Source organism: Mobula birostris, chromosome 10 (genome assembly GCF_030028105.1).
Source record: "Mobula birostris isolate sMobBir1 chromosome 10, sMobBir1.hap1, whole genome shotgun sequence".
Lineage (NCBI taxonomy): Eukaryota > Metazoa > Chordata > Chondrichthyes > Myliobatiformes > Myliobatidae > Mobula > Mobula birostris.
In genome coordinates, this window is record NC_092379.1 from 100,896,916 (window position 1) to 100,918,789 (window position 21,874).

The following is a 21,874-nucleotide window of genomic DNA, read 5'->3' on the forward strand; positions in this document are numbered from 1 at the left end:
GCATTTTCATATTGTAAAGCATCAATGGCCTGTTAATCTTGTTTCCATCCTCCAGTACATTCTGTGCGGAAGCATATCACACAAATAAAAGACATTAATGAGGAAAAAAAACATATGCACTAAAAAGTAGAGCTTCTAGTGTATGAAATTTAAAATAAAACAGTGTTTAATAGTTACCAAAATGTTAATCAAATCAAGGAGAGGTTACTAGTGGCAACAAGTGTCAGACGACTACTAGGCAGGTTGATTAATAAGTACCAGCTGAGCACTGGGGCGGAAACTAATATAACAGTGAGCATGGGACAGGGAGCGACAGCAAAGTACAGTGTTGTGGGATGCCCTTGTGAACACAGCTTGCATACAAGTTGAAGACTAGACAATCTTTGCAGTTGAAAAGACTGAGAGTGATCAAAAACAGGTAGGAATTTGTCTTGGAAAAAAATCTGTTAAAGAACATGAACTTAAATTAAACCAACCAAGCTTTTCTGCATTTTGGTAGGTAAGAAAGAATTACAGTGCTTACTGTTAGAGTACAATGATATCTGTATGTTAGACTAGAGATTGACAACAACGTTGAAACCCACCTTCAGAGATAGATTGAAGGTTGAAATTTACCTTGGGTTGGGCTGGATGGGGGCTGATTTAGGTTTGATCTCCTCTGGTCCTCCAAGGCACAAGGTTTGGAAGATTTTAACTCTCTCTGTATCGTAAGCATACTGACCTCCGCCCAAAAGTGCAGAGGAGTGTGAGGGCACGAATGCCATTCGATGAGAGTGGAATTTTGCAAGAATTGTATTGCTGAGGGAGAGGCACAGCAGTGGTTTCGGCAAAGTAAGTGAGGAAAGGAGGGACTGGTTTACCGTTCTTGCTCTCCTCAGCCGACAGTGAGCCTATAAACCATGTGCACCTGCTGCTTCCTTCTGTAGGCCCTGCAGTCTTTAGTTGTCGGACAGAAAAAAACTGATATATGCGTTCTAAGACATTGGGCAACCTTCCTGTATTGGATCTGAGAACCTGTAGAGAATGGTAAGAATTCCCATGAAATCATAGTTCAGAAACCATGGGCACCAGACTAGAAGGTGCAGAAAAGAGAAAGGTTAAAATATCTTCTTAAGGTTGCTGTAATCATGAAGAATTAACTAAACGGTATTCTGTGTCCATGCTCTGGTCGTGAATTCACTTGAATCATTCAGCCAAGCCCTTGGCACAATGACAGCACAGAAACCATCCAACCCATACCAATTTTATGTGGCATTGCCGGACACTGTAACTTTGTAGTTTCTGCCTCTTGATGTTTGCATAGCATTCAACAGCACTGCTGACACTTCTGTCAGTGACTCTCCTCTGTCAGCCCACTTCATCTGAGTTTCTGTTGTTCTGTCCTGAATGCAGCAAGATTACTTCCATCAATTGTTCCCCTTCTCCCACAGAGTCAGTTCTAGAATTTCTTAGGGATCTGGATTTTTTCCCCTACATTGATTTTGTCCTCTACATTGAGTGTCCCTAAGATAAAAAGAACATTGTTATTCAATCCTGAGCTGAGCAATCAAACTCATCTCCCATTCATCTATAACACACATCTTTGCGGCATTAAGTATTCAAATACAGAAGCTCCTTTTAATTTTCAATTTCAACGCCACCCTTCTACATCCCAGTCTCAATAGAGTAAGAAAATCATGGCATGCATCTTGTTTGCTTTCCCTACTGCTGCTGCTCTTCCTGATTTTATCTTTCATTCCACCATTTAATGGTTAAACTCAAAATCTTTGTTCTTCTCTTTCAGTCATTGTGGGAAATTGGCAGTTTCTGATTTTATTATAATTTTTTTTGGAATGTGGAATATCAGCTACCTATCTATTGTCTATGTCACCGACTTTGATGTCTGAATATTCCACAGCTCAGGTAGCATTTGAGGAAGAAAAGTAGAGTTAATGTTGGGAGTCATATAAGTCATAGAGTAATACAGAACCATATCAGGTCCTTCAGCCCATCTGATCCATGCTGACCACAGTATTCTCCCTGCAGGTCCCATTTGCCTGTGTCCAGCCCATTACCCTCCAAGTCTTTCATCTCCATGTACCAAATGCCTCTTAAATGTTGCAATGATACCTGCCTCGACCACTTTCTCTGGAAAGTCGTGCCCGGTACTCACAGCCCTCTGTGAGAAGAACTTACCACTCAGGTCTCTTTTAAACCTTTCCCCTCTTATCTTGTATCTAGGCCCTCTAGTTTACTGTAGGACTTCCCACCCCTGGGGTAAATCATACCTGTCATGAACTTATGAACTTCTTTGAGTTTATTCTCTTACGTTCCAATGAAAACAGGTCCTCTGTGGCCAACTGCTGCCTACTGTTTTTGCCTTCTAGTTCAGACAGCTTTATTGTAATTCTGTACTACACTCTCTCAAGCTTGACAATGCCTTTCTTGTAATAAGGTGACCAAAACTGTACACAATACTACAAATTTGGTCCCACTAATGACTTGGATAACTGCAGCACAATATCCCTTCTCCTAAACTCAAGACCCTGACTGATGAAGGCCAACGTACTAAATGCCTTCTTCACTGCCCTATCTTCATTCATCTCTTTAGCTACCTCTTCAAAAAACTCCAAAAGGTTTGTCAGACATGACCTCATACTCACAAAGCCATGTTGACTATTCCTGATCAAGCCTTGACTATCCAAGTGATTGTAGATCTTGTCCCTCAGAATTCCCTCCAGCAAATTCTCTACAACAGAATGGAGGCCCACTGACCTGTAGTTCCCTGCCCTGTCCTTGCTATTATTTTTAAACAAGGTGAAGACCCTTCATCAGAATGGCTTCTGTGAAGTGTGTTTGATCTGAAATTTTAACTCTGTATAATCTTCCGTAATCATAAGATATTTTGGAACCAGCTTGTTCTTTGCTCATTACAGTGCAGCCAGGACAACCTGTGAAGTAGTAAGTGAGATAGGTAGACAATCTTTTAATGTGATGTCAGATAAGGGATAAAAGTATGAAAAGAAAGCCCAAAGAACTCTTTGTCCCTCCTTGAACTGGAGTATCATCATTAGCAATACCTCACTATTAAACTACTGGATATGTAGATGCACTTTCAAATCAATTTGACTTGAAATACTCTTCTGAGCACTACACATAACTCCAAATCCAGTTTGCAAGCCAGTGCAATATTAAGGGATCTCATAGCCTTCCCCAGAAACCTTTTATACTACACCATACATCAATCAAGCCACTGTTATGGTAGTGATAGATTCAGAGGTGCTCCTCAACTTTGTCTCCCCTCACCCACGAGCATCTCCCATCCACTCACTCAGATTTTCATCATATATTGCTTTCCACAATTCTAGGCAAACTTCTGCAAAGCAATTTCCTCTCTTACCTTCAGCACTGAATGATACTTCACCCTCAAGTTACAACTAAATCACCACAGTCCCTTCAACCCTCAATGCTATTCAGTTTGGTGTAAATGCAAAATCTTCCCAAATGTTTTTATCAATTTCAAACATCCTCCCCATTAAATTGTTCAGTTGCCTCAACCTTCAAAGACTTTGGGTTCAATATTTACTTAGGGCTGAGTGAAGAGTGGGGTATGAGGACAGTGACATTTCGGAGAGAAAATTAGTTTAAAAAAGAGCTTCTCAATGACAAAGCAGAAGTTAATTGCAGATATTTTTACCACTTTCTTTACAAGAACCTGCATCAAAATTGATCACTTCAAATCTTAATTTAAGTAGTGGCAGTTGTCAGTGTAAGCTCCACAAACAACAGTGAAATACAGTAAATGGCCACTTGTGATTGCTGTGCTGGATCTTGGTGTGCTGAGATCTTGGTCGAATACTCAGCTTCTTTAAGTGTTGGTGAAAGACTATATGAAACCAAGAGATCATCTCTGTTCCACAAGCTAGGTTATACCTAAGAGGGTGAGGACTTCTACATCTCAGTGGAAAGAGCAGGGCATCCAAACTGTAACAGCAGAGTGTTAGGACACATTAACCATGAAACTAGGTTTCAGCCATTTTTGATGTGTGAAATGATTCTTGTGTTTCCTGATACCAAATCCAAAACAGTTGTTACTTTAGAATATCCTTACTTTTAGAATTAGCTATTTTTTTTCTCATGTGAAAGCATCGATAGCCAACTTGAACACTATGGAGAGTAGCTGTCTACAGAACTTATAGCCGTTGTCCTATCATGTACTTCCTGACATGAGGCTGATAGGCATTGTGAAAAATATCTCTTTGTGCCACTTACACAGGTAGTGAAACAAAATGTGGAGGGCAAAAAGCAAGCACAGGAAGTGTAGACACAAACAAGTCCCCACATCAGAGGGAATTTGACATAAAATACACAATCTTGTTTCACATTTGTCAGTAGGTGAACATACTTCAAGACACCTGTAATGAATTTTCAATGTCTGGTGCATGCTTAAAAATGGTAATTTTTTAAAGGTATTTATAATGCTCATGTACCTGGAGTCAGATTTAAATCACAAACTGCTGACTTAGTCCAAAGAACTAAGCCTTCATTTTATGAACAATGCCATAAAATCTTCTCTCCTGCTATATTCCTAACTCTTTCTCCCTCCCTGCTATATGTTTGCTCTGTCATGCTGGCTAATCCAAAGTGAAGACACGTGCTACTCAGAGCTGAGCTTCAAAAGAGCACTACTGTGCATTTCCAGCTCTAGATTTTACCAGGTAATCTCCCATAGTACATCATCAACAAGTCTGACTGGTCCAAACCCTCCCACATGGAATTCTATTTGTCTGTCAAGCACATAATCACACTGCTGTAAACTTTCATCTCCAAAGCCCTTCATGAAGCAAGGTCATGAGTCCTCTTTCATATTTATTGCAGTGCTGGGGTCAGTAACATCACGCTGATTGAAAGATATTTCTGGCTCTACAAATCAACTCTAGTCAACTTTGTGGTATGCTTTAATATTCATACCTCTAAAATTATTGAAGTGATCTTCTCCTCCTTACTCAACCCATCCTGCCATAATCAAGTATTTCATGATACCAGATATTATTTAAGAACACACCCCCCCCGTCTCCATTTCTGTTCACACTGTACACCTCATAGTTTCAATATAAATCTGAGTCTTGTCACTTGCAGAAGTTCTCTGGTGACTCTGCGGAGGATGGGTGTATCAGAGGTGGGCTGGAGTCGAAGTACAGAGGACTGATAACAAGTTTGTGGAGTGGTGCGGGAGGAATCACCTGCTCCTGAATGTGGCCAAAATCAGGGAGATGGTGATTGATTTTAGGAGGCAGAGGACTGTAACAAGTCGTGTATACATTCTGGGAGAAGTTGTGCTGGTGGAGGAGTACAAATACTTGGGTGCTCACCTTGACAACAGACTTGACTGGAAAACCAACACAATGGCTGAGCAGACTCTATTTTCTAAGGAAGCTGAGATCCTTCAATGGGTGCAGCAGGATGTTGGAGATCTTTTACCAGTCTGTTGTAGCAAGTGCAGTCTTCTTTACAGCTTTATATTGGGGGAGCAGCATCAGTGCTGATGATGCAAAAGCACTAAATAAACTCATCAAGAAGATTGGATCCATACTTGTTTACAACCAGGACTCTTTTAAGTTGGTGCTGGACAGGAGGTCACTAAATAAATTGTTATCCATTACAGACAATCAGGCACATCCTCTTCATAACCTACTGAATAAGCAGCAGAGAGCCCTTTCAAACAGGCTCATTCAGCTCCGTTGTCACAAGGATCATTACAGAAAATCTTCCCCTCCAAATGCAATAAGCATATTAGATTAGATTATGAGAATACTCAGTCCTCTTTTATTGTCATTTAGAAATGCATACATGCATTAAGAAATGATACAATGTTTCTCCGGCATGATATCACAGAAAACAAGACAGACCAAAGACTAACACTGACAAAACCACATAATTATAACATATAGTTACCGCAGTGCAAAGCAATACCATAATTTGATGAAGAACAGTCCATAGGCACAGTAAAAAAAAGTCTCAAAGTCCTGAGTCTACTGATTCCCGAGTCCCCAATAGCGGAGGCAAAAGGGAGAAACTCCCCGCCATAAACCTCCAGGCACCGTCAACTACAACAGTTCATTTCTGTGCGACAGGAGAATATACATCATAGTACAATAGTCTCTGTTTATTATTTCGTACATTGTTATTGCACATTGGTAAACTATCATTGTGTACATTATTATTAGTTATTATTATATTTATTACTGTTATTTATTATTATTGCTAAGTGTGTTTTTAAGTGTTGCTGCTGTAACAAAATAATATCCCAACTAGGATCAATAAAGTACTTACTATCATTATTATTACAAAATTGGATCCAGTCCAATAATGAGATCACACGACCCAGAAATGACCCCAATTTCAAAGGAATCCAAACCTCTTTCATCATCTCCGATCTCTGACTAGTAAAATGTCAACTGTCCTGAAGTAACCACTTTTGAGGCCCTGTTTCTCAGTCCAATTCTTACATTGCTGTACTGTTGTGGGACCTTATTTTTATTCTTTGTAATATGAACTGTAGTTAGCATTCTTCTTCTCAAAATCTCTGTACCTGGCTCATAATGAACTTTAACATGGACTAGTGGGCTAATGTACTTTTACAGTAATCATATCTTCCTCATCAATATCTTTTCATTGCACTGTGGTGCTGTTCATGACAAGTTCAGTAATACTAATGGATTTACCAAAGTAATATTCTTGGAGGACTCCTACACTCCCTTTTTGCTCCTTATTCCATGGATTGTTTAACTTTACCCTTTCCTCCAACTCTTTCCATAAATATCCCTTTCCTAGTCATCACTCTCACGGTACAGTATAGGTCAATACAGCTGCTGATGTACTAGCCCAGGCACTCTCCCCACCCATCAAAATTTCCTATATGCTGGAGTTCCTCCACAAGCTTGTTTTTATTTGCCCCATATCCTAGCATCTACAGTCCTTTGTGTCTTCCTGCATGTACACTGTATATCACTCAGACCAGTTTTAGTGTCAAATGTGACAAATTGTGATTCTAACTTGCTAATTCTGTTGATGTTCAATTGCTTTTCAATGGACTGCAATAAAATCAAGTGCCTTGAACAAATGTTAATAATGGGCTGACTCCTATTGTGAGCACTTGCTGATACTCAAAGAGGCTGAACTTGTTACCATTGCATGAGCATGTGACAGAGATAAAGTAAACACTTGTTTCCACCATAAATTAACCTATGCACCACAAAACTACATTCATTTTGCAAGAAGAAATAATACCTTTACACCATCAAAGAGAAGACAATGATTGTTAATAAATACAGGCTGCAGATTAAGATAAAATATTCTTCAAATTCTTTTGAAATAGAACTTTCTGAAGTGCTTTAGAACATTGTATGCTATGGTAATATAGATTAGAACAAAGGGTTTAGAGAGTTAATAACAACCAAATATTTCTACAAAAAGAATTACTTCAACAAATCATGAATTAAGCCAGGAATGGTGGTTATTTCCTATTTTAAGCAACAGAAGAAACCTAAATGAATATTAAGACATAAGACTATAAGATGTAGGAGAAGAATTAGGCCATTTGACCCATGGAGTCTTCACCACCATTTCACCATGGCTAATCCATTTTCCTCTCAGCCCCAACCTCCTGTCTTCTCCCCATATTCCTTCATGCTCTGATCAACCAAGAATCTATCAACCTCTGCCTTAAGTATACATATAGACTTGGCCTCCACAGCTGACTGTTGCAACGAATTTGACAGATTCACCATTCTCAGGCTAAAGACATTTCTCCTCATATCCATTCTAAAAGGAAGCCCTCTATTCTGAGGCTGTGCCTTCTGGTCATAGACTCTCCCACCATAGGAAAAACATCCTCCCCACAACCATTCTATCAAGGCCTTTCACCATTCAAGATGCTTTGATGCGGTCACTCCTCATTCTTCTGAATTCCAGTGAATACAGGCCCAGAGCCTTGAAATACTCTATATATGACAAGCCATTCGATCATGGAATCATTTTAGTGAACTTCCTTTGAACTCTCTCCAGTTTCAGAACATCCTTTCTAAGATAAGGGGTCCAAAACTGCTCACAATACTCCAAGTGAGGTCTCATCAGTGCTTTATAAATTTTTAACATTACATCCTTGCTGTTATATTCCAGTCCTCGTGAAATGAATGCTAACATTGCATTTGTCTTCCTCACCACTGACTCAACCAACAAATTAACCCTTACAGAATCATACACAAGGACTCTTAAGTCCAATTGCACCTGAGATTTTTGTATTTTCTCTTCATTTAGCAAACAGTCAATCCTTTCACCAAAGTGCATAACCATACACTTCATAACATTGTATTTTATCTGCCTCTTCATTGCCCATTCTCCTAATCTCTTTCTGTAGTCTCTCTACTTACTAATAACTACCTGCCCCTCTGCCTATCTTTGTATCATCTGCAAACTTTGCAACAAAGCCATCAATTCCATCATCCAAATCATTGACATGTAATGTAACAAGAATTGGTCCCAACACAGACCCCTGTGGAACACCACTGGTCACCAGCAGCCAACCAGTAAAGGGTCCCTTTAATCCCACTCTTTGCAGCCCACCAGTCAGCCATTGCTTTATTCATGCTAGAATCTTCCCTGTAATACCATGGGTTTGTAGCTTGCTAAGCAGCCTCATGTGTGGCAGCTTGTCAAAGGTCTTCTGCACATCCAAATAAACAACATCAACTGATTCACCTTTGTCTATCCTGCTTGTTATTTCTTCAAAGAATTCCAAAAGATTTGTCAGGCAAAATTTTCCCTTGAGGAAACCATGTGAACTGCGGCCTATTTTATCATGTGGCTTCCAGCACCCTGAAACCACAGCCTTAACAATCGACTGCAGCATCTTCACAACCACTGAGGTCAGACTAACTGGCCTATAATTTCCTTTCTTCTACCTCGCTCCCTTCTTGAAGAGTGGAGTGACATTTGCAATATTCCAGTCTTCCGGAATCATTTCAGAATCTAATGATTCTTGAAAGGTCATTACTGATGCCTCCACAATCTCTTCAGCCACCTATGTCAGAACCCTGGGGTATGCACTATCTGGTCTAGATGACTTATTTATCTTCAGACCTTTCAGTTTCTCAAGAACCTTCTCCCTAGTAATGGCAACTTCATACACTTCATGACTCCAAACACCTGGAACTTCACTCATACTGCTAGTGTCTTCTACAGTGAAGATTGATGTAAAATACTTTTTGAGTTTGTCTGCCATTTCCTTGACCACCATTACTAACTCTCCAGCATCCTTTTCCAGCGGTCCAAATCCACTCTCACCTCTTTTTTACACTTTATGTTTCCAAAGAAACATTTACTACCCTTTTGAACATTATACACTAGCTTAAGTTTATATTCCATCTTTACCTTCTTAATGACTTTTTTGAATTGCATTCTGTTGGTATTTGAAAGCTTCCTAATTCTCTAACTTCCCACTAATTTTTGCTCTATTTATGCCCTCTCTTTGGCATTTATGTTGCCTTTGACTTCCCTTGTTAGCCATGGTTGTGTCATCTTGCCTTTAGAAAACTTCTTCCTCTTTGAGATGTATATGTCCTGTGTCTTCCAAAATGCTTCCAAAAATTCTAGCCATTGCTGTTCTGCTATCATCCCTGCCAGTGTTCTTTTCCAATCAATTATGGTCAACTCTCTCATGCCTCTGTAATTCCCTTAATAATATTGATACATCTGACTTTGGCTTCACCTTCTTAAAATTCAGGGTGAATTCTATCATATTATGATCACTTTCCCCTAGGGTTAATTTACTTTAAGGGTCTCTAAACAATTCTGGTTCATTGCGCAACACCCAATCCAGAATAGCTGATCCCCCAGTGGGCTCAACCACAAGCCATCTCAAAGGAATTCTAGAAATACCCCGTTTTGGAAACCAGCACCAACCTGATTTTCCCAATCTACTTGCATATTAAAATCCCCTTGACTATTGCCACATTGCCCCTTTGGCATGCATTTTCTATCCCCATTGTAACTTGCAGACCACATCCTTACTACTGTTTAGGGTCTGTATATTATTCTGATCAGCGTCTTTTCACCTTTGCCGTTCCGTAGCTTTATCCACAATGATTCAACACCTTCCTACCCTATGTCACCTCTTTCTAATGACTTGATTTCATTTTTTACCAACAGATCAACATCACCGCCTCTGCCTTCCAGTCATCCTTTTGATACAATATGTATCCTTGGACATTAAGCTTCCAGCTATAATCTTCTATCAGTCATGAATTAGTGATGCCTGCAACATCATACTTGCCCATCTGTAACTGCTACAAGTTCATTTACCTTATTCCGTATACCATGCGCATTCAAATATAACACCTTCAGTCACGTATTCACCATTTTCAATTTTGTCCACCTTTAATGTTGCAAGTCTCCTTACTAAGAGTCTCACTACACATTTCCTCTGTTTGTAAACCAATGACCTTATCTCCGCCACTATCACTCCAGTTCCCATCTCCCTGCCAAATTAGTTCCAAGGATATTGGACCCCCTTGGGTTCAGGTGTAACTCTTCTCTTTTTTTACAGGTTATAGCTTCTCCAGAAAAGATCTCAATGATCCATAAATCTGAAGCCCTGCACCTTGCACGAGTTCCTCAGCCACGCTTTCACCTGCTAGATCATTCTATTCTTACGTTCACTGGCATGTGCCACAGACAGCAATCCTGAAATTACTACCCTGTTTCTCAGCTTTCTACCAAGCTCCCTAAAATCTCTCTTCAGGACCTCCTCACCTTTTCTACCTCTGTCATTGGTACCAATATGTATTAAAACTTCTGGTTGCTCACCCTTACCTTTGAGAATGCCATGGACCTGACTCAAGATATCCCTGATCTTGGCATCTGTAAGGCAACATACCATCCGGATGTCGCAATCACGCCCACAGAACCTTGCCTCTGTTCCTCTGACTGAGGAATCTCAAATCAACACTGCAGTCCTTTTTCACCTCTCTGCTCTTCTTAGCCACAGCACCAGACTCGGTGCCAGAAACCCAGTCACTATGTTCCCCTGCCCCATGTCCCCACTAGTAGGTCATCCCCTTCAGTAGTATCTAAAGTTGTATGCTTATTATTGAGGGGAACAGCCACAAGTGTAGTCTGCACTGATTGTGAATTTCTCCTACTTCTCCCCAGTTACCTGTTTCCTGCAACCTAGAGGTGACGACCCCTCTCATTCTCTCATATGAGTCGAATGTCATCAAGTAGCAGCTCCATTTTCTTAATACATCCTCTCAGGAGCTGCAACTCAGTGCACCTGGTGTAGATGTGTTTACCTGGGAGATTTGAGGACTCCAAGACTTCGCACATCCCACATGGAGTACAAAATACTGCGCCGGGAGCCATTTTCTCTATACTATGCACTAATATATGAGGAATGAACACATAAGGAATGAGAGAGAGAATCTTACAAGGTGATGTACCTCACCCAAACCTGACCTTGTCTAAGCCTGATGAGGCAATGTTCCTCTAAACACTGGCACACTCCAAAAGAACAGCCGCACCACTTGCACTTGAGTTATTCTTATTGGCGCTTTCTACAGAATCCCTCTTGCTGATTGGTCGCTCCTCAGCTCAGAGAAACTGCCGCAAAGCTCTGCCTTTGAAATCTCGATTGCCCTCCTGATTAAAAGGTAGCTCTTTTTACGCAGCCCTGACGTGGATTGTATGAAATTTTGAGTTTAAAAATTCACAGCAATTTAAATCCTCCAGTAATTGTGATGCTTCATGCAGAACCTACACCAGTGAATTGATATTTTAAGTTATTTTAACCATTAAATAGGGTGCTGTGATTTAGCACTTGTTATGACTGAATGGTAAAATCATGGCATTCAGCCTCTGTTGCTGTCTAGAAGCATCTAATGCCTGTCTTTTTTAAATTTCAGTTTCCTTCTCAAGACTGCCACTGAGGTAAGCAAAACTTGTTTTCTTTAAGTGTCCTTGATTAAATTCTAAACAAGTAGCTAGATATACTTAGAAAACTACCATATTGCCAGATGAACTATAAAAGAGTAACAAACTACATAATCCATAAAGCAAGTTTGCTTTAGGTATCTAACAGCAAAACTCCCCGCCAGGATATTGGTCTCCCTGAGATTCAACCTGTCCTTTTTGTACAGGTCACTCCTGCCCCAAAAGAGGTTCCAATGATCCAGAAACCTGAATCCCTGCCCCCTGCTCCAATCTCTCAGCTGCTCATATATCCTCCTCCTCATTCTCTTCCTATACTCACTGTAACGTGGCACAGGCAGTAATCCCAAGGTTACTACCTTTGAGGTCCTGCTTCTCATCTTCCTTCCTAACTCCCTATATTCTTCTTTCAGAATATCGTCATTTTTCCTATCTATGCTATTGGTACCAATATGTACCACGAGCTCTGGCTGTTCTCCTTCCCACTTCAGGATATCATGGACACGATCAAAAACATCCCGGGCCCTGGCACCTGGGAGGCAAACTACAAGCCCTGTTTCTTTCCTGCGTCCACAGAATCACCCCTCTGACCCCCTAACTATAGAGTCCCCTATCACTGCTGCCATCTTCCTTTCTCTACCCTTTTGAGCCACAGGGCCAGACTCTGTGCCAGTATTGCTTCCCCCGGGTAGGCTGTCCCTCCCAACAGTACTCAAACAGGGGTACTTATTGTTAAGGGGGACAGCCACAGGAGTACTCTCTAGCACCAGACTCTTGCCCTTCCCTCTCGTGACTGTTACCCAAACTGAATTTTTTGAGGATGTGACTAAACACATTGATGAAGGTCAAGCAGTAGATGTAGTGTATATGGATTTCAGCAAGGCATTTGATAAGGTATACCATGCAAGGCTTATTGAGAAAGTAAGGAGGCATGGGATCCAAGGGGACATTGCTTTGTGGATCCAGGACTGGTTTGCTCACAGAAGGCAAAGAGTGGTTGTAGATGGGTCATATTCTGCATGGAGGTCGGTGACCAGTGGTGTGCCTCGGGGATCTGTTCTGGGACCCCTACTCTTCATGATTTTTATAAATGACCTGGATGTGGAAGTGGAGGGATGGTTTAGTAAATTTGCTGATGACACCACAAAAGTTGTGGGTGTTGTGGATTGTGTGGAGGGCTGTCAGAGGTTACAACGGGATATTGATAGGATGCAAAACTGGGCTGAGAAGTGGCAGATAAAGTTCAACCCAGATAAGTATGAGGTGGTTCATTTTGGTAGGTCAATTATGATGGCAGAATATAGTATTAATGGTAAGACTCTTGGCAATGTAGAGGATCAGAGGGATCTTGGGGTCTGAGTCCATAGGACTCAAAGCTGCTGAACAGGTTGACATTGTAGTTAAGAAGGCATACAGTGCATTGGCCTTCATCAAGCGTGGGATTGAGTTTAGGAGCCAATAGGTAATGTTGCAACTATATAGGACCCTGGTCAGACCCCACTTAGAGTACTGTTCTCAGTTCTGGTCACCTCACTACAGGAAGGATGTGGAAACCATAGAAAGGGTGCAGAGGAGATCTATAAGGATGCTGCTTGGGTTGGGGAGCATGCCTTATGTTGAATAAATTTGGCCTTTTCTCCTTGGAGCGACGGAGGATGAGAGGTGATCTGATAGAGGTGGATAAGATGATGAGAGGCATTGATCATGATGATAGTTGGAGGCTTTTTCCCCAGGCTGAAATGGCTAGCACGAGAGGGCACAGTTTAAAGGTGCTTAGAAGTAGATACAGAGGAGATGTAAGGGTAAGTTTTTTACGCAGGGGGTGGTGAGAGTGTGGAATGGGCTGCCGATGACGGTGGTGGAGGCAGATACAATAGGGTCTTTTAAAAGACTCTTGGATAGGTGCATGGAGCTTGGAAAAATAGAAGGCTATGGGTAGCCCTCAGTAATTTCTAAGGTAAGGACATGTTCGGCACAGCTTTGTGGGCCAAAGGGCCTGAATTGTGCTATAGGTTTTCTATGTTTCTATGAAAAATATACAGAAGGCCCGCTTGCTTCCAAACCAAGAGTCTCATACACTGATTCACCGGCATAATTTTTGACACTGAACCCATAAAGATCCTGGGGTTACACTGATAGGAGAGAAAGCATTTAAGTATAGACATATTGTAGCAAGATCAGTAAATAAAGTGGTCTGAAAGGCACATGAGCACTTCCCTCTTGTTGGTCAAGAAATAGAATATAAAAGTAGAAAGCTCAAACAATAACTAAAGTACAGCTAGATAGCTTTAGTTAAGAAATTACAAGAACATGATAACACAAGATGGGATGTAGACGTTTATCTTAGCAGGATTGAAAAATTTTAGCTAAGAGGAAAGATCCTATTTGCTGGAGTTGTTTCCTTTGGTTCAAAGATGGCTGAGAGGTTTAATCAACATGCGTTTAGGAGAGATTAATACAGTGGATAAGGTAAATTGATATATTTTTACAGTGAAGTGGATAGATTTAAGTCACTGGTGGAAGGATTAACAGGACAATGATGAGAATCTTTTCACCAGAGGATGATGATGGTTTGGAGCTCAATACTGAAAGGATGGTACTGAGAGGAAATTCACTGCAACTTGAATAGCACTTGACATCTCATAAATGACAAGAGATGGGCACCTGCTGGGATGCAGGATCATGCTGCCTTTTATTTTGACAAAACAGACAGTCTATTTCTATGACCTTGTGGTTAGTGCCAAAAGTTGCATAAGCATATGTTAAAATTAGCATCCCCCCCATACACACACACACATACACACAGACACACGCGCACACACACACACACACACACACACACACTTTTATATTCAAGGATTTTTCTCATTTATCTCATTTATTTTGGTTTTGTTCAGTGATAGATTCCTACCTCTCTACTGTGAATTCTTTTACTCTGTCTCATCTCATTAGTTAGCCTGTATAGAGTGAATCAGAATCAGGGCTAATATCACTGACATATATCGTGACATTTGTTGTCTTTGTGGCAGAAGTACAATGCAATACATAATAATAGAGTAAAAACAGTGAATTACAGTAAATGTAATAGTTAAATTAAATAATTTTATTATCAAAAATAAAAAAAATTTAAAAGTAGTGAGATAGTGTTCATGGTTCAATTTCCATTCGGTTGGCAGAGAGGAAGGAGTTGTTCCTGAATCATTGAGTGTGTACCTCCAGTCTCCTGTACCTCCTCCCTGTTAGGAACAATGAAAACAGGGCATGTCCTAGGTGATGAGGGTCCTTAACCATGGATGCCCCCTTTTTGAGGCATTGCTCCCTGAAGATGTCCTGGTTACTACAGAGGCTGACTAAGTTTATAATTCTCTGAAACTTAGCTTGATCCTGTGTAGTAGACTCTCCCCATACCAGATGGTGCTGCAGCCAGTTAGAATGCTGTTCACATACATCTGTAGAAATTTGCCAGTGTTTTTGTTGACATACCGAATCTCCTCAAACTCCTAATGAAATACTGCCTCCCGTGCCTTCTTTGTAGTTGCATTGATATGTTGGGCTCAGGATAGATTCTTAGAAATGTTGATACCCAGGAGCTTGAAATTGTTTGCTCTTTCCGCTTCTGATACCTCAATGAGAACTGCTGTCCACAATTAGTTCTTTGGTCTTAGTGATGTTGAGCGCAATAGGCTAGGCCCATTAATAACATCGTTTTAACATGGATTGGTTCCAGTTCAAGTGGCATGATAAGAAACTTTTCATTTGTTTCAGTGGAATCATTTTCTATTCTGTTCTGCTCCACATATTTCAAGGTGATAAAATTTCTGGATTTGGAAAGACTTTTATTTCAATCATTTAATGTACAGTAGATGACGATCTCACTCAGGTGAAGTACAGGCATTGTCAGTCAAAGTAAGTACAGAGCTTAACCTTTATAAGCACAAATGTATCATCATCTAGTGATTCAGTGTTCATTGGATCACTGCTGCTGACTTTAGAACATTTTCAGGAAGGTATAATTTTATGAGTAAAAAATCCTGTGCATCAGACCATGAGACAGCTCTCCCCATTTCAGTAGATATTCTTGAGGAGAACTTTCCAGGCTGTGCCTTTGCCATGTCTGAATCTGGTGCCAGTTCCACTGTTGGGAGATTTTAGCTCAGAATTTGTGTCCAGCAGGAAGCCACAAGCAATGCCTTTGATGGCAATAAGATCCAGATACTGTACTTTGCTTTAAAAGCCCAAGAATCTGAACTAGGACAAAATAATGCGAGATTTTTCTGCAGAGTGACTTTCAACAATGTTGTTTTGTAGTTCTATAAAATGGCATAATGAGAGCCTATTAAAATTAGACCTGCCCACAAAATAAGAGCAAGAACATCTCTAAGGTATGCCCTTGAGTTTAATCCGAGCTGCTCAGAGGTAAGCCACTTTAGAAATATTTGGAAACTTGAAATCCTGTGTACTCTATTGAGAAATTTAAGCTTGTGAAAAATCCTAATTTACATGCTACTAAACGTATTATACAAAAGTTTGGGAAATATTTAAAAGGTCTTTTAAAATCATTAAGCTGCTTAAAAAATCTGCTGCCTGGGTCTGACACAGCTATTCTCCTTTATTAAAATCTCCATTTAACAGAAGGAACAGTTCACTGCACCTCCTTTGATCAACTGAAAAATCATTAGTTCAGTTATTTCTGTAAGTATTGGGCAATTGGCTCCCTTGTTGATTTTGGCATTGGCGTGTATGCTGAAGAGTTGCATCAAATCACTGACAGAAACCTGGAATTTCCAAGCTAGCACCATACAAATGCAGAATTTGCTTGATATTGAAAGTTGGTGTGAGTTTTCTCAGTGAACACCTGCACTTCTGCCATCATTGTTATTGCGACCGCTCAGCCATTATATTTTGGTGTACCAGTTTGATCTAATGAGGTGACTTGCTGTGCATCAGAGAGGTAGGCAAGAGTCAGCCACAGTGCTCTGGACCTGGGATTTCATCAATTTCAGACAGGTAAGAGGTAAATTTATTTTGCTAAACAATGTTACATGGATGTTTACAGCTGTGTCAGTTTCATGGTAGTCATTTTGCCTCATATTTAATAACATTTAAATTCTCGCAATGCCGTTCAATCCCATGACACTGGATTGTCTACCCCAGAATATGCATTACTGGTCTTGTAACTTAATCACCATGCAAGCAGTTCTTAACTGAGTATTGGTCCCCCATATTTGTGAGCTGTCTTTCATGTCAGGATAGAATTATGCTGTGGATATATCAAAATGGTTGGATTCAATGTCATATGTTTCAGGAAGGACATGTCACACATGAAACCGAGCCACTTGTCTTTAAAGAAGGTAATAACTGAAAATGCTGCACTCAGTGGGAATGGCAGCATCTGAGGAAATAAAGTATAGCCAACTTTTCAGTTTGAGGAAACTTTGCCAGGAAACATTTGTTTGTTGGTAGCGAGCTAGAGAGTGTGGTCTCCAGGAGGGGTCGGAGAGAGTCAGAGAGGAACAATGTGAAAGTGAGAACGAGGTGGAAATTAAAAACAAGAATGATATTTCTTGCATTCCAGAACAGTGCAGGAAACATATTTTTTATTATTCTTGATAGAACTTAAGAGGGTAAGAGATTAGTGGTTTAAATGCTAAATGCAGACACTGAATTTATATACAGTATTTTTCCAGTGGAAAACAACATCTCAGGGTACAGTACACTGTATTCTTAATATTACAGGCATATTTAAAGTTAAGCTGAACGAATTGGGCCTACAATGCAAAATGTACTTCTAAAATGTTGTTACTTAAATACGAGATATAACACAATTTTGACTCTGTGAAAATTCAATAAGAACTGTTAATATTTGTAAAGTTTAGTACTTAGAGTAACCAAGTATTCAAGGTCATTACTTGATATTAGTAAGTCTTTAATCTTGCTGGTTTCAGATACGCACATGAAGGCAGGTGTCTGACGGCAACCACAGATGTTTGAAGCACAAGTTTGTACAGAAAGTATGCAGTAAGGATCCACGTTTTTCCAGCTTTAAAATCTTTTGAGTTTCACAATGGCTAACACTGCCATGCAACTGGTAGCCTTGATTGTGTGCATAATTGGCATGATTGGGACATTGTCTGCTACTATTATGCCACAGTGGAGTATCACAGCACACATTGGATCAAACGTTATAACTGCCATTATCTACATGAAAGGGTTGTGGTGGACGTGTGCCATGTTTAGCACTGGTGTCTTTCAGTGTGAGACCTACAACTCTGTTTTGGAACTTCCAACTGATCTTCAGGCTGCTCGAGCCCTGATGGTCATCTCTGTTGCCGTCTCAATGCTCGCTATTACAGTCTCCGTGGTTGGCATGAAATGTACTGTGTGTGCCAGGGATTCTCCAATAAAGGACAAGGTTGCTGGAACGGGAGGAGTTTTGTTTATCATAGCAGGACTTATGGGCTTAATACCTGTGGCATGGACAATGAATGAAGTGATAACGAGCTTCCATGACCCCTTAATTCCAGGTGACCTCAAGTTTGAAATTGGTGAGTCCTTGTACCTCGGGGTTGTTGCTGCTGGTTTGACCATCATTGGCGGAGTCATGCTGTCCCTGTCATTTATAGATACAAAATCTGATCACTACAGAAGACGACCAATGTCCTACCAAAATCCTGCAACAAACCGTTCTGCTCCTCCACGGTCAGCTGCATCTCTTCATTCAAAAGCACCAAAATCAGAATTCAACTCTTACAATCTGACTGGTTACGTGTAAGTTCAGTTGTGTATTCGGTGGCAGTGTGAGAATCACAGTGATATTACTTAAACGAGTAATTATAAAGGTTATTCTTTATAGTAAAATCATTCTCTATGAGGGAATAATTTACATTCAGCTGTCAAGACCTTTGCAAAATAAAGATTAAAAATATCCATTTATAGCACGCAAATGATTATATACTCATTTTATTTAAAGGTAATCAATTTTTCCAAAGTATTTGAGAATGAGTGAAGTAATTTTCTAGGATAGAAGTAAAACTGGTTGGTGAGATTGAAACTTAAAGAAGCATGGTTTCTTCCTGCTTTTACTCCTAGGTGGAAGGATATTGCCTGAAATGCTTGGGGACTGATGCTATTTAAAATTAGCTCTAGGTTATGTGTAAAAATGACCACAGAATAAATAAATTACATTTTGTTGAAGGGAAAATCATGGATATTGGTGCAGATTTTTCACCAGGATTGGTTTTCATATGAATGATTGATTACTAATGAGGAACTATCCATGTGACAGATCTGTAGCTGTGAAGGACAGTTTTTAAAATAGGACTTTATTTCTGATGCCATGATGAAACAGGGCTTAAAATTCTTCAAAAATACATGTTAAAATTATAGATTTAAAGTAAGTCAATGTGACGCACTGACACTTATCCCTTTGGTTCAGTAGCTCTCCCATTCTAACAATTATTTCAAATAGAATAAGGCACAATGATTTTTTTTCTCATCAAAGGTGAGATCTATAAATAATTAATACCTCAGCATTAATTATTTATAGCTGTCACCTCCTGTTTACAACATTTCCAGTTAATTTTAGTTAATATCCCCAGAAAAAGTTCCTTACTAAATTTGAATATTTTAAAATGATAATACTTCTTCAGCATTGAACAGTAGTGCATTATGCACCCAGAAAAGAGTTGGGTGAAGCATTCCCCAAGTGAATTCAGCAGCTGTGTTGTCAGTGTCATAAAAGCTCCATCATTTTACTACCTTACCTATTTACTCAGATTTGCCTGTTCCAAAATAATACATCAGTTTGCTTAACTATTTGCTTGACAATTTTTATCCATGATTTAAATACCCAATAAGTTTTACGGTGCAATGCAGGAGATCAACATTTCATACCAATTCAATTTGGTATACAGATAATTCACAGAGAAGCATTCATAGGAAACCATAAAATGTCTTGCATTGCTTTTAAGTTGGTTAATTTGTCAATCATAAAAAAAATGATCCAATTTAATGCAAGAGCAACATTGTATGATTACTTGCCCAGTAGCAGAAGAATTAAATGGTGTGGTGTCTTGTAAAGTAGGATAATATTCATATTGGCAATTATTACATTTATTACAAGTTAATTGTTACATTATAAAAGTAACATGGTAATTTGGGTTGAAAGGGCTAAGCCGAACATGAAAGATCTACATTTAGCAAAGAAGTGATCAGTAAGATCCCTATTTATGATAGCCTTTTATTTTCTCAGCCCTGAAAGTGTATGGTTAACTAGTTGAATAGTCTGCAGTGCCTATTGCTCAGGATCATTTCTGAGATTGTTGGCACATATGAGATATTCTTCAGACCATGTGAGCATAGAACATAGAACAGTACAGCACAGGAACCTTTTTGAAAAGAATGTAATACTCTATTTTATACCATGTTGAGAATTTTAATGGATGTGAGTATTGAATGCAATAACATCCATTGATTAAGATGTCATTGTAAATTGTTTAGCTTTGCCAGCAGTCTCTGTGGTGAGAATAATGTCAATAGCAAAATAAATGTTCTCAGGGGCCTTTCACACTATGTACGTACAGGCCCTAGTGAATGCCTGCTCCACCATGGCTTCTCAGGAATTCCCATGTCAGGGTGACATAAACTGACTGCTCAACCGATAACACTTGGCTAATAACGCTATTGTCTTCAACTCAGTCTGTCAGTGGAAACAAACATTCAGCATGTTATTGCTGAATCGAATTTGGACATTATGTGGTGTTCTCACACATCAAAGTAGTACTTTGGCATGTATCCATTCGGTAACATTCCAAAAGTGCAAATGGAATCCTCACATCCTTCCCTGGTGTCAGCCATCTCAGTACTCTCCACTTCAACTGATTAGAAACTTGTCGTACAACAAGAGTTACAAACAAACTGTTGTTGGGTCTTTGTATAAGTATTTGATTAAAAGAACCTACAGTCAAAGAAACAACAAGGGCCTTGCATGATACTGATTATGCTTGTCCAATTCTTCAGCAAAACAAAGCTGTGTTGGTTCTCAAGAAAGATTATGTGGACTTTGAGACTATGGCTAATTTTCTTGAAGCTGTAAAAGTTAAATACTTGGAGCTTATGCCAATTTATTTTGTGAACTCTAAACTTTTTACACTAATTTTGATTTTAACTATTGAAAATAATAATATTCCTTTTTGTTAGGCATTTGGAAAATAACTACAAGATATTAACTTTAGAACATTTTAAAATGGAGTCAAATTACTGTTCTGTTAAAGCTTCATTAACTGCAAGTTACTATTGTTATTACTGATTTGAGTTTCTCAGGAATGTTGAAGATGAAATTGATGTGTAATTTTTTTACTTTCTCTCACTTTTTGATAATTTCCTTAATATTATAAATTTAAATGTAAAATGTCATTGGTGATTAGCAATTGTAATCAATATTTACTGGAAAAAAATAAAACACATTGATTATGGTCATTGTCTTTTGCCTCCCTCCCTTCTTAAAGAGTGAAAAGATACTTGCAGTTTTGCAGTCCTCCAGACCCATTGCAGAATCTAGTGATTCTAGAAAGATCATTACTAATGCCTGCACAATCTCCTCAGCCACCTCAGCATCCTGTACATGTATACTGATCAATGATAACCAAATCTGAAGTACATTTGAGTGATTTGTATCTGTTCCTCACTATTATTACACAACCATACTGGTGCAGTGTTTTCTGGTCTGCTTGAACACATTGAATTATGGAGATGGAACTTTTCATGTTGCACCAAGTTGCTGTTTCAGTTGGATTTCAGCAGAGATCTGTTTTGAGTGGATCACAAATTAATAACAGTCAGGAATACTGGGGATTGAAATCGGCATTGTCCAGAACCTCCTCACTCCCACAAAGTGCTCTGTCCCATCAAT

The 21,874-nt window shown here is 39.5% G+C and overlaps 1 protein-coding gene across 3 annotated transcripts; it reads left to right on the top strand.

Annotated features, from left to right (window-relative positions):
* Positions 1-294: 294 nt before the first annotated feature.
* Positions 295-21,412, top strand: cldn2 (claudin 2). Of its 3 annotated transcripts, XM_072270710.1 has the most exons (3): positions 295-418; positions 11,940-11,964; positions 17,910-21,412. In XM_072270710.1, exon 3 carries the CDS (start codon positions 18,029-18,031, stop codon positions 18,734-18,736), a length of 708 nt encoding a protein of 235 aa, XP_072126811.1. In that variant the 5' UTR covers positions 295-418; positions 11,940-11,964; positions 17,910-18,028; the 3' UTR covers positions 18,737-21,412. The 3 variants fall into 3 exon arrangements, with proteins under 3 accessions (XP_072126811.1, XP_072126813.1, XP_072126814.1); XM_072270712.1 differs by lacking the exons at positions 295-418; positions 11,940-11,964 and adding an exon at positions 16,659-16,971; XM_072270713.1 differs by lacking the exons at positions 295-418; positions 11,940-11,964 and adding an exon at positions 17,294-17,315.
* The last annotated feature ends 462 nt before the right edge of the window (positions 21,413-21,874 follow it).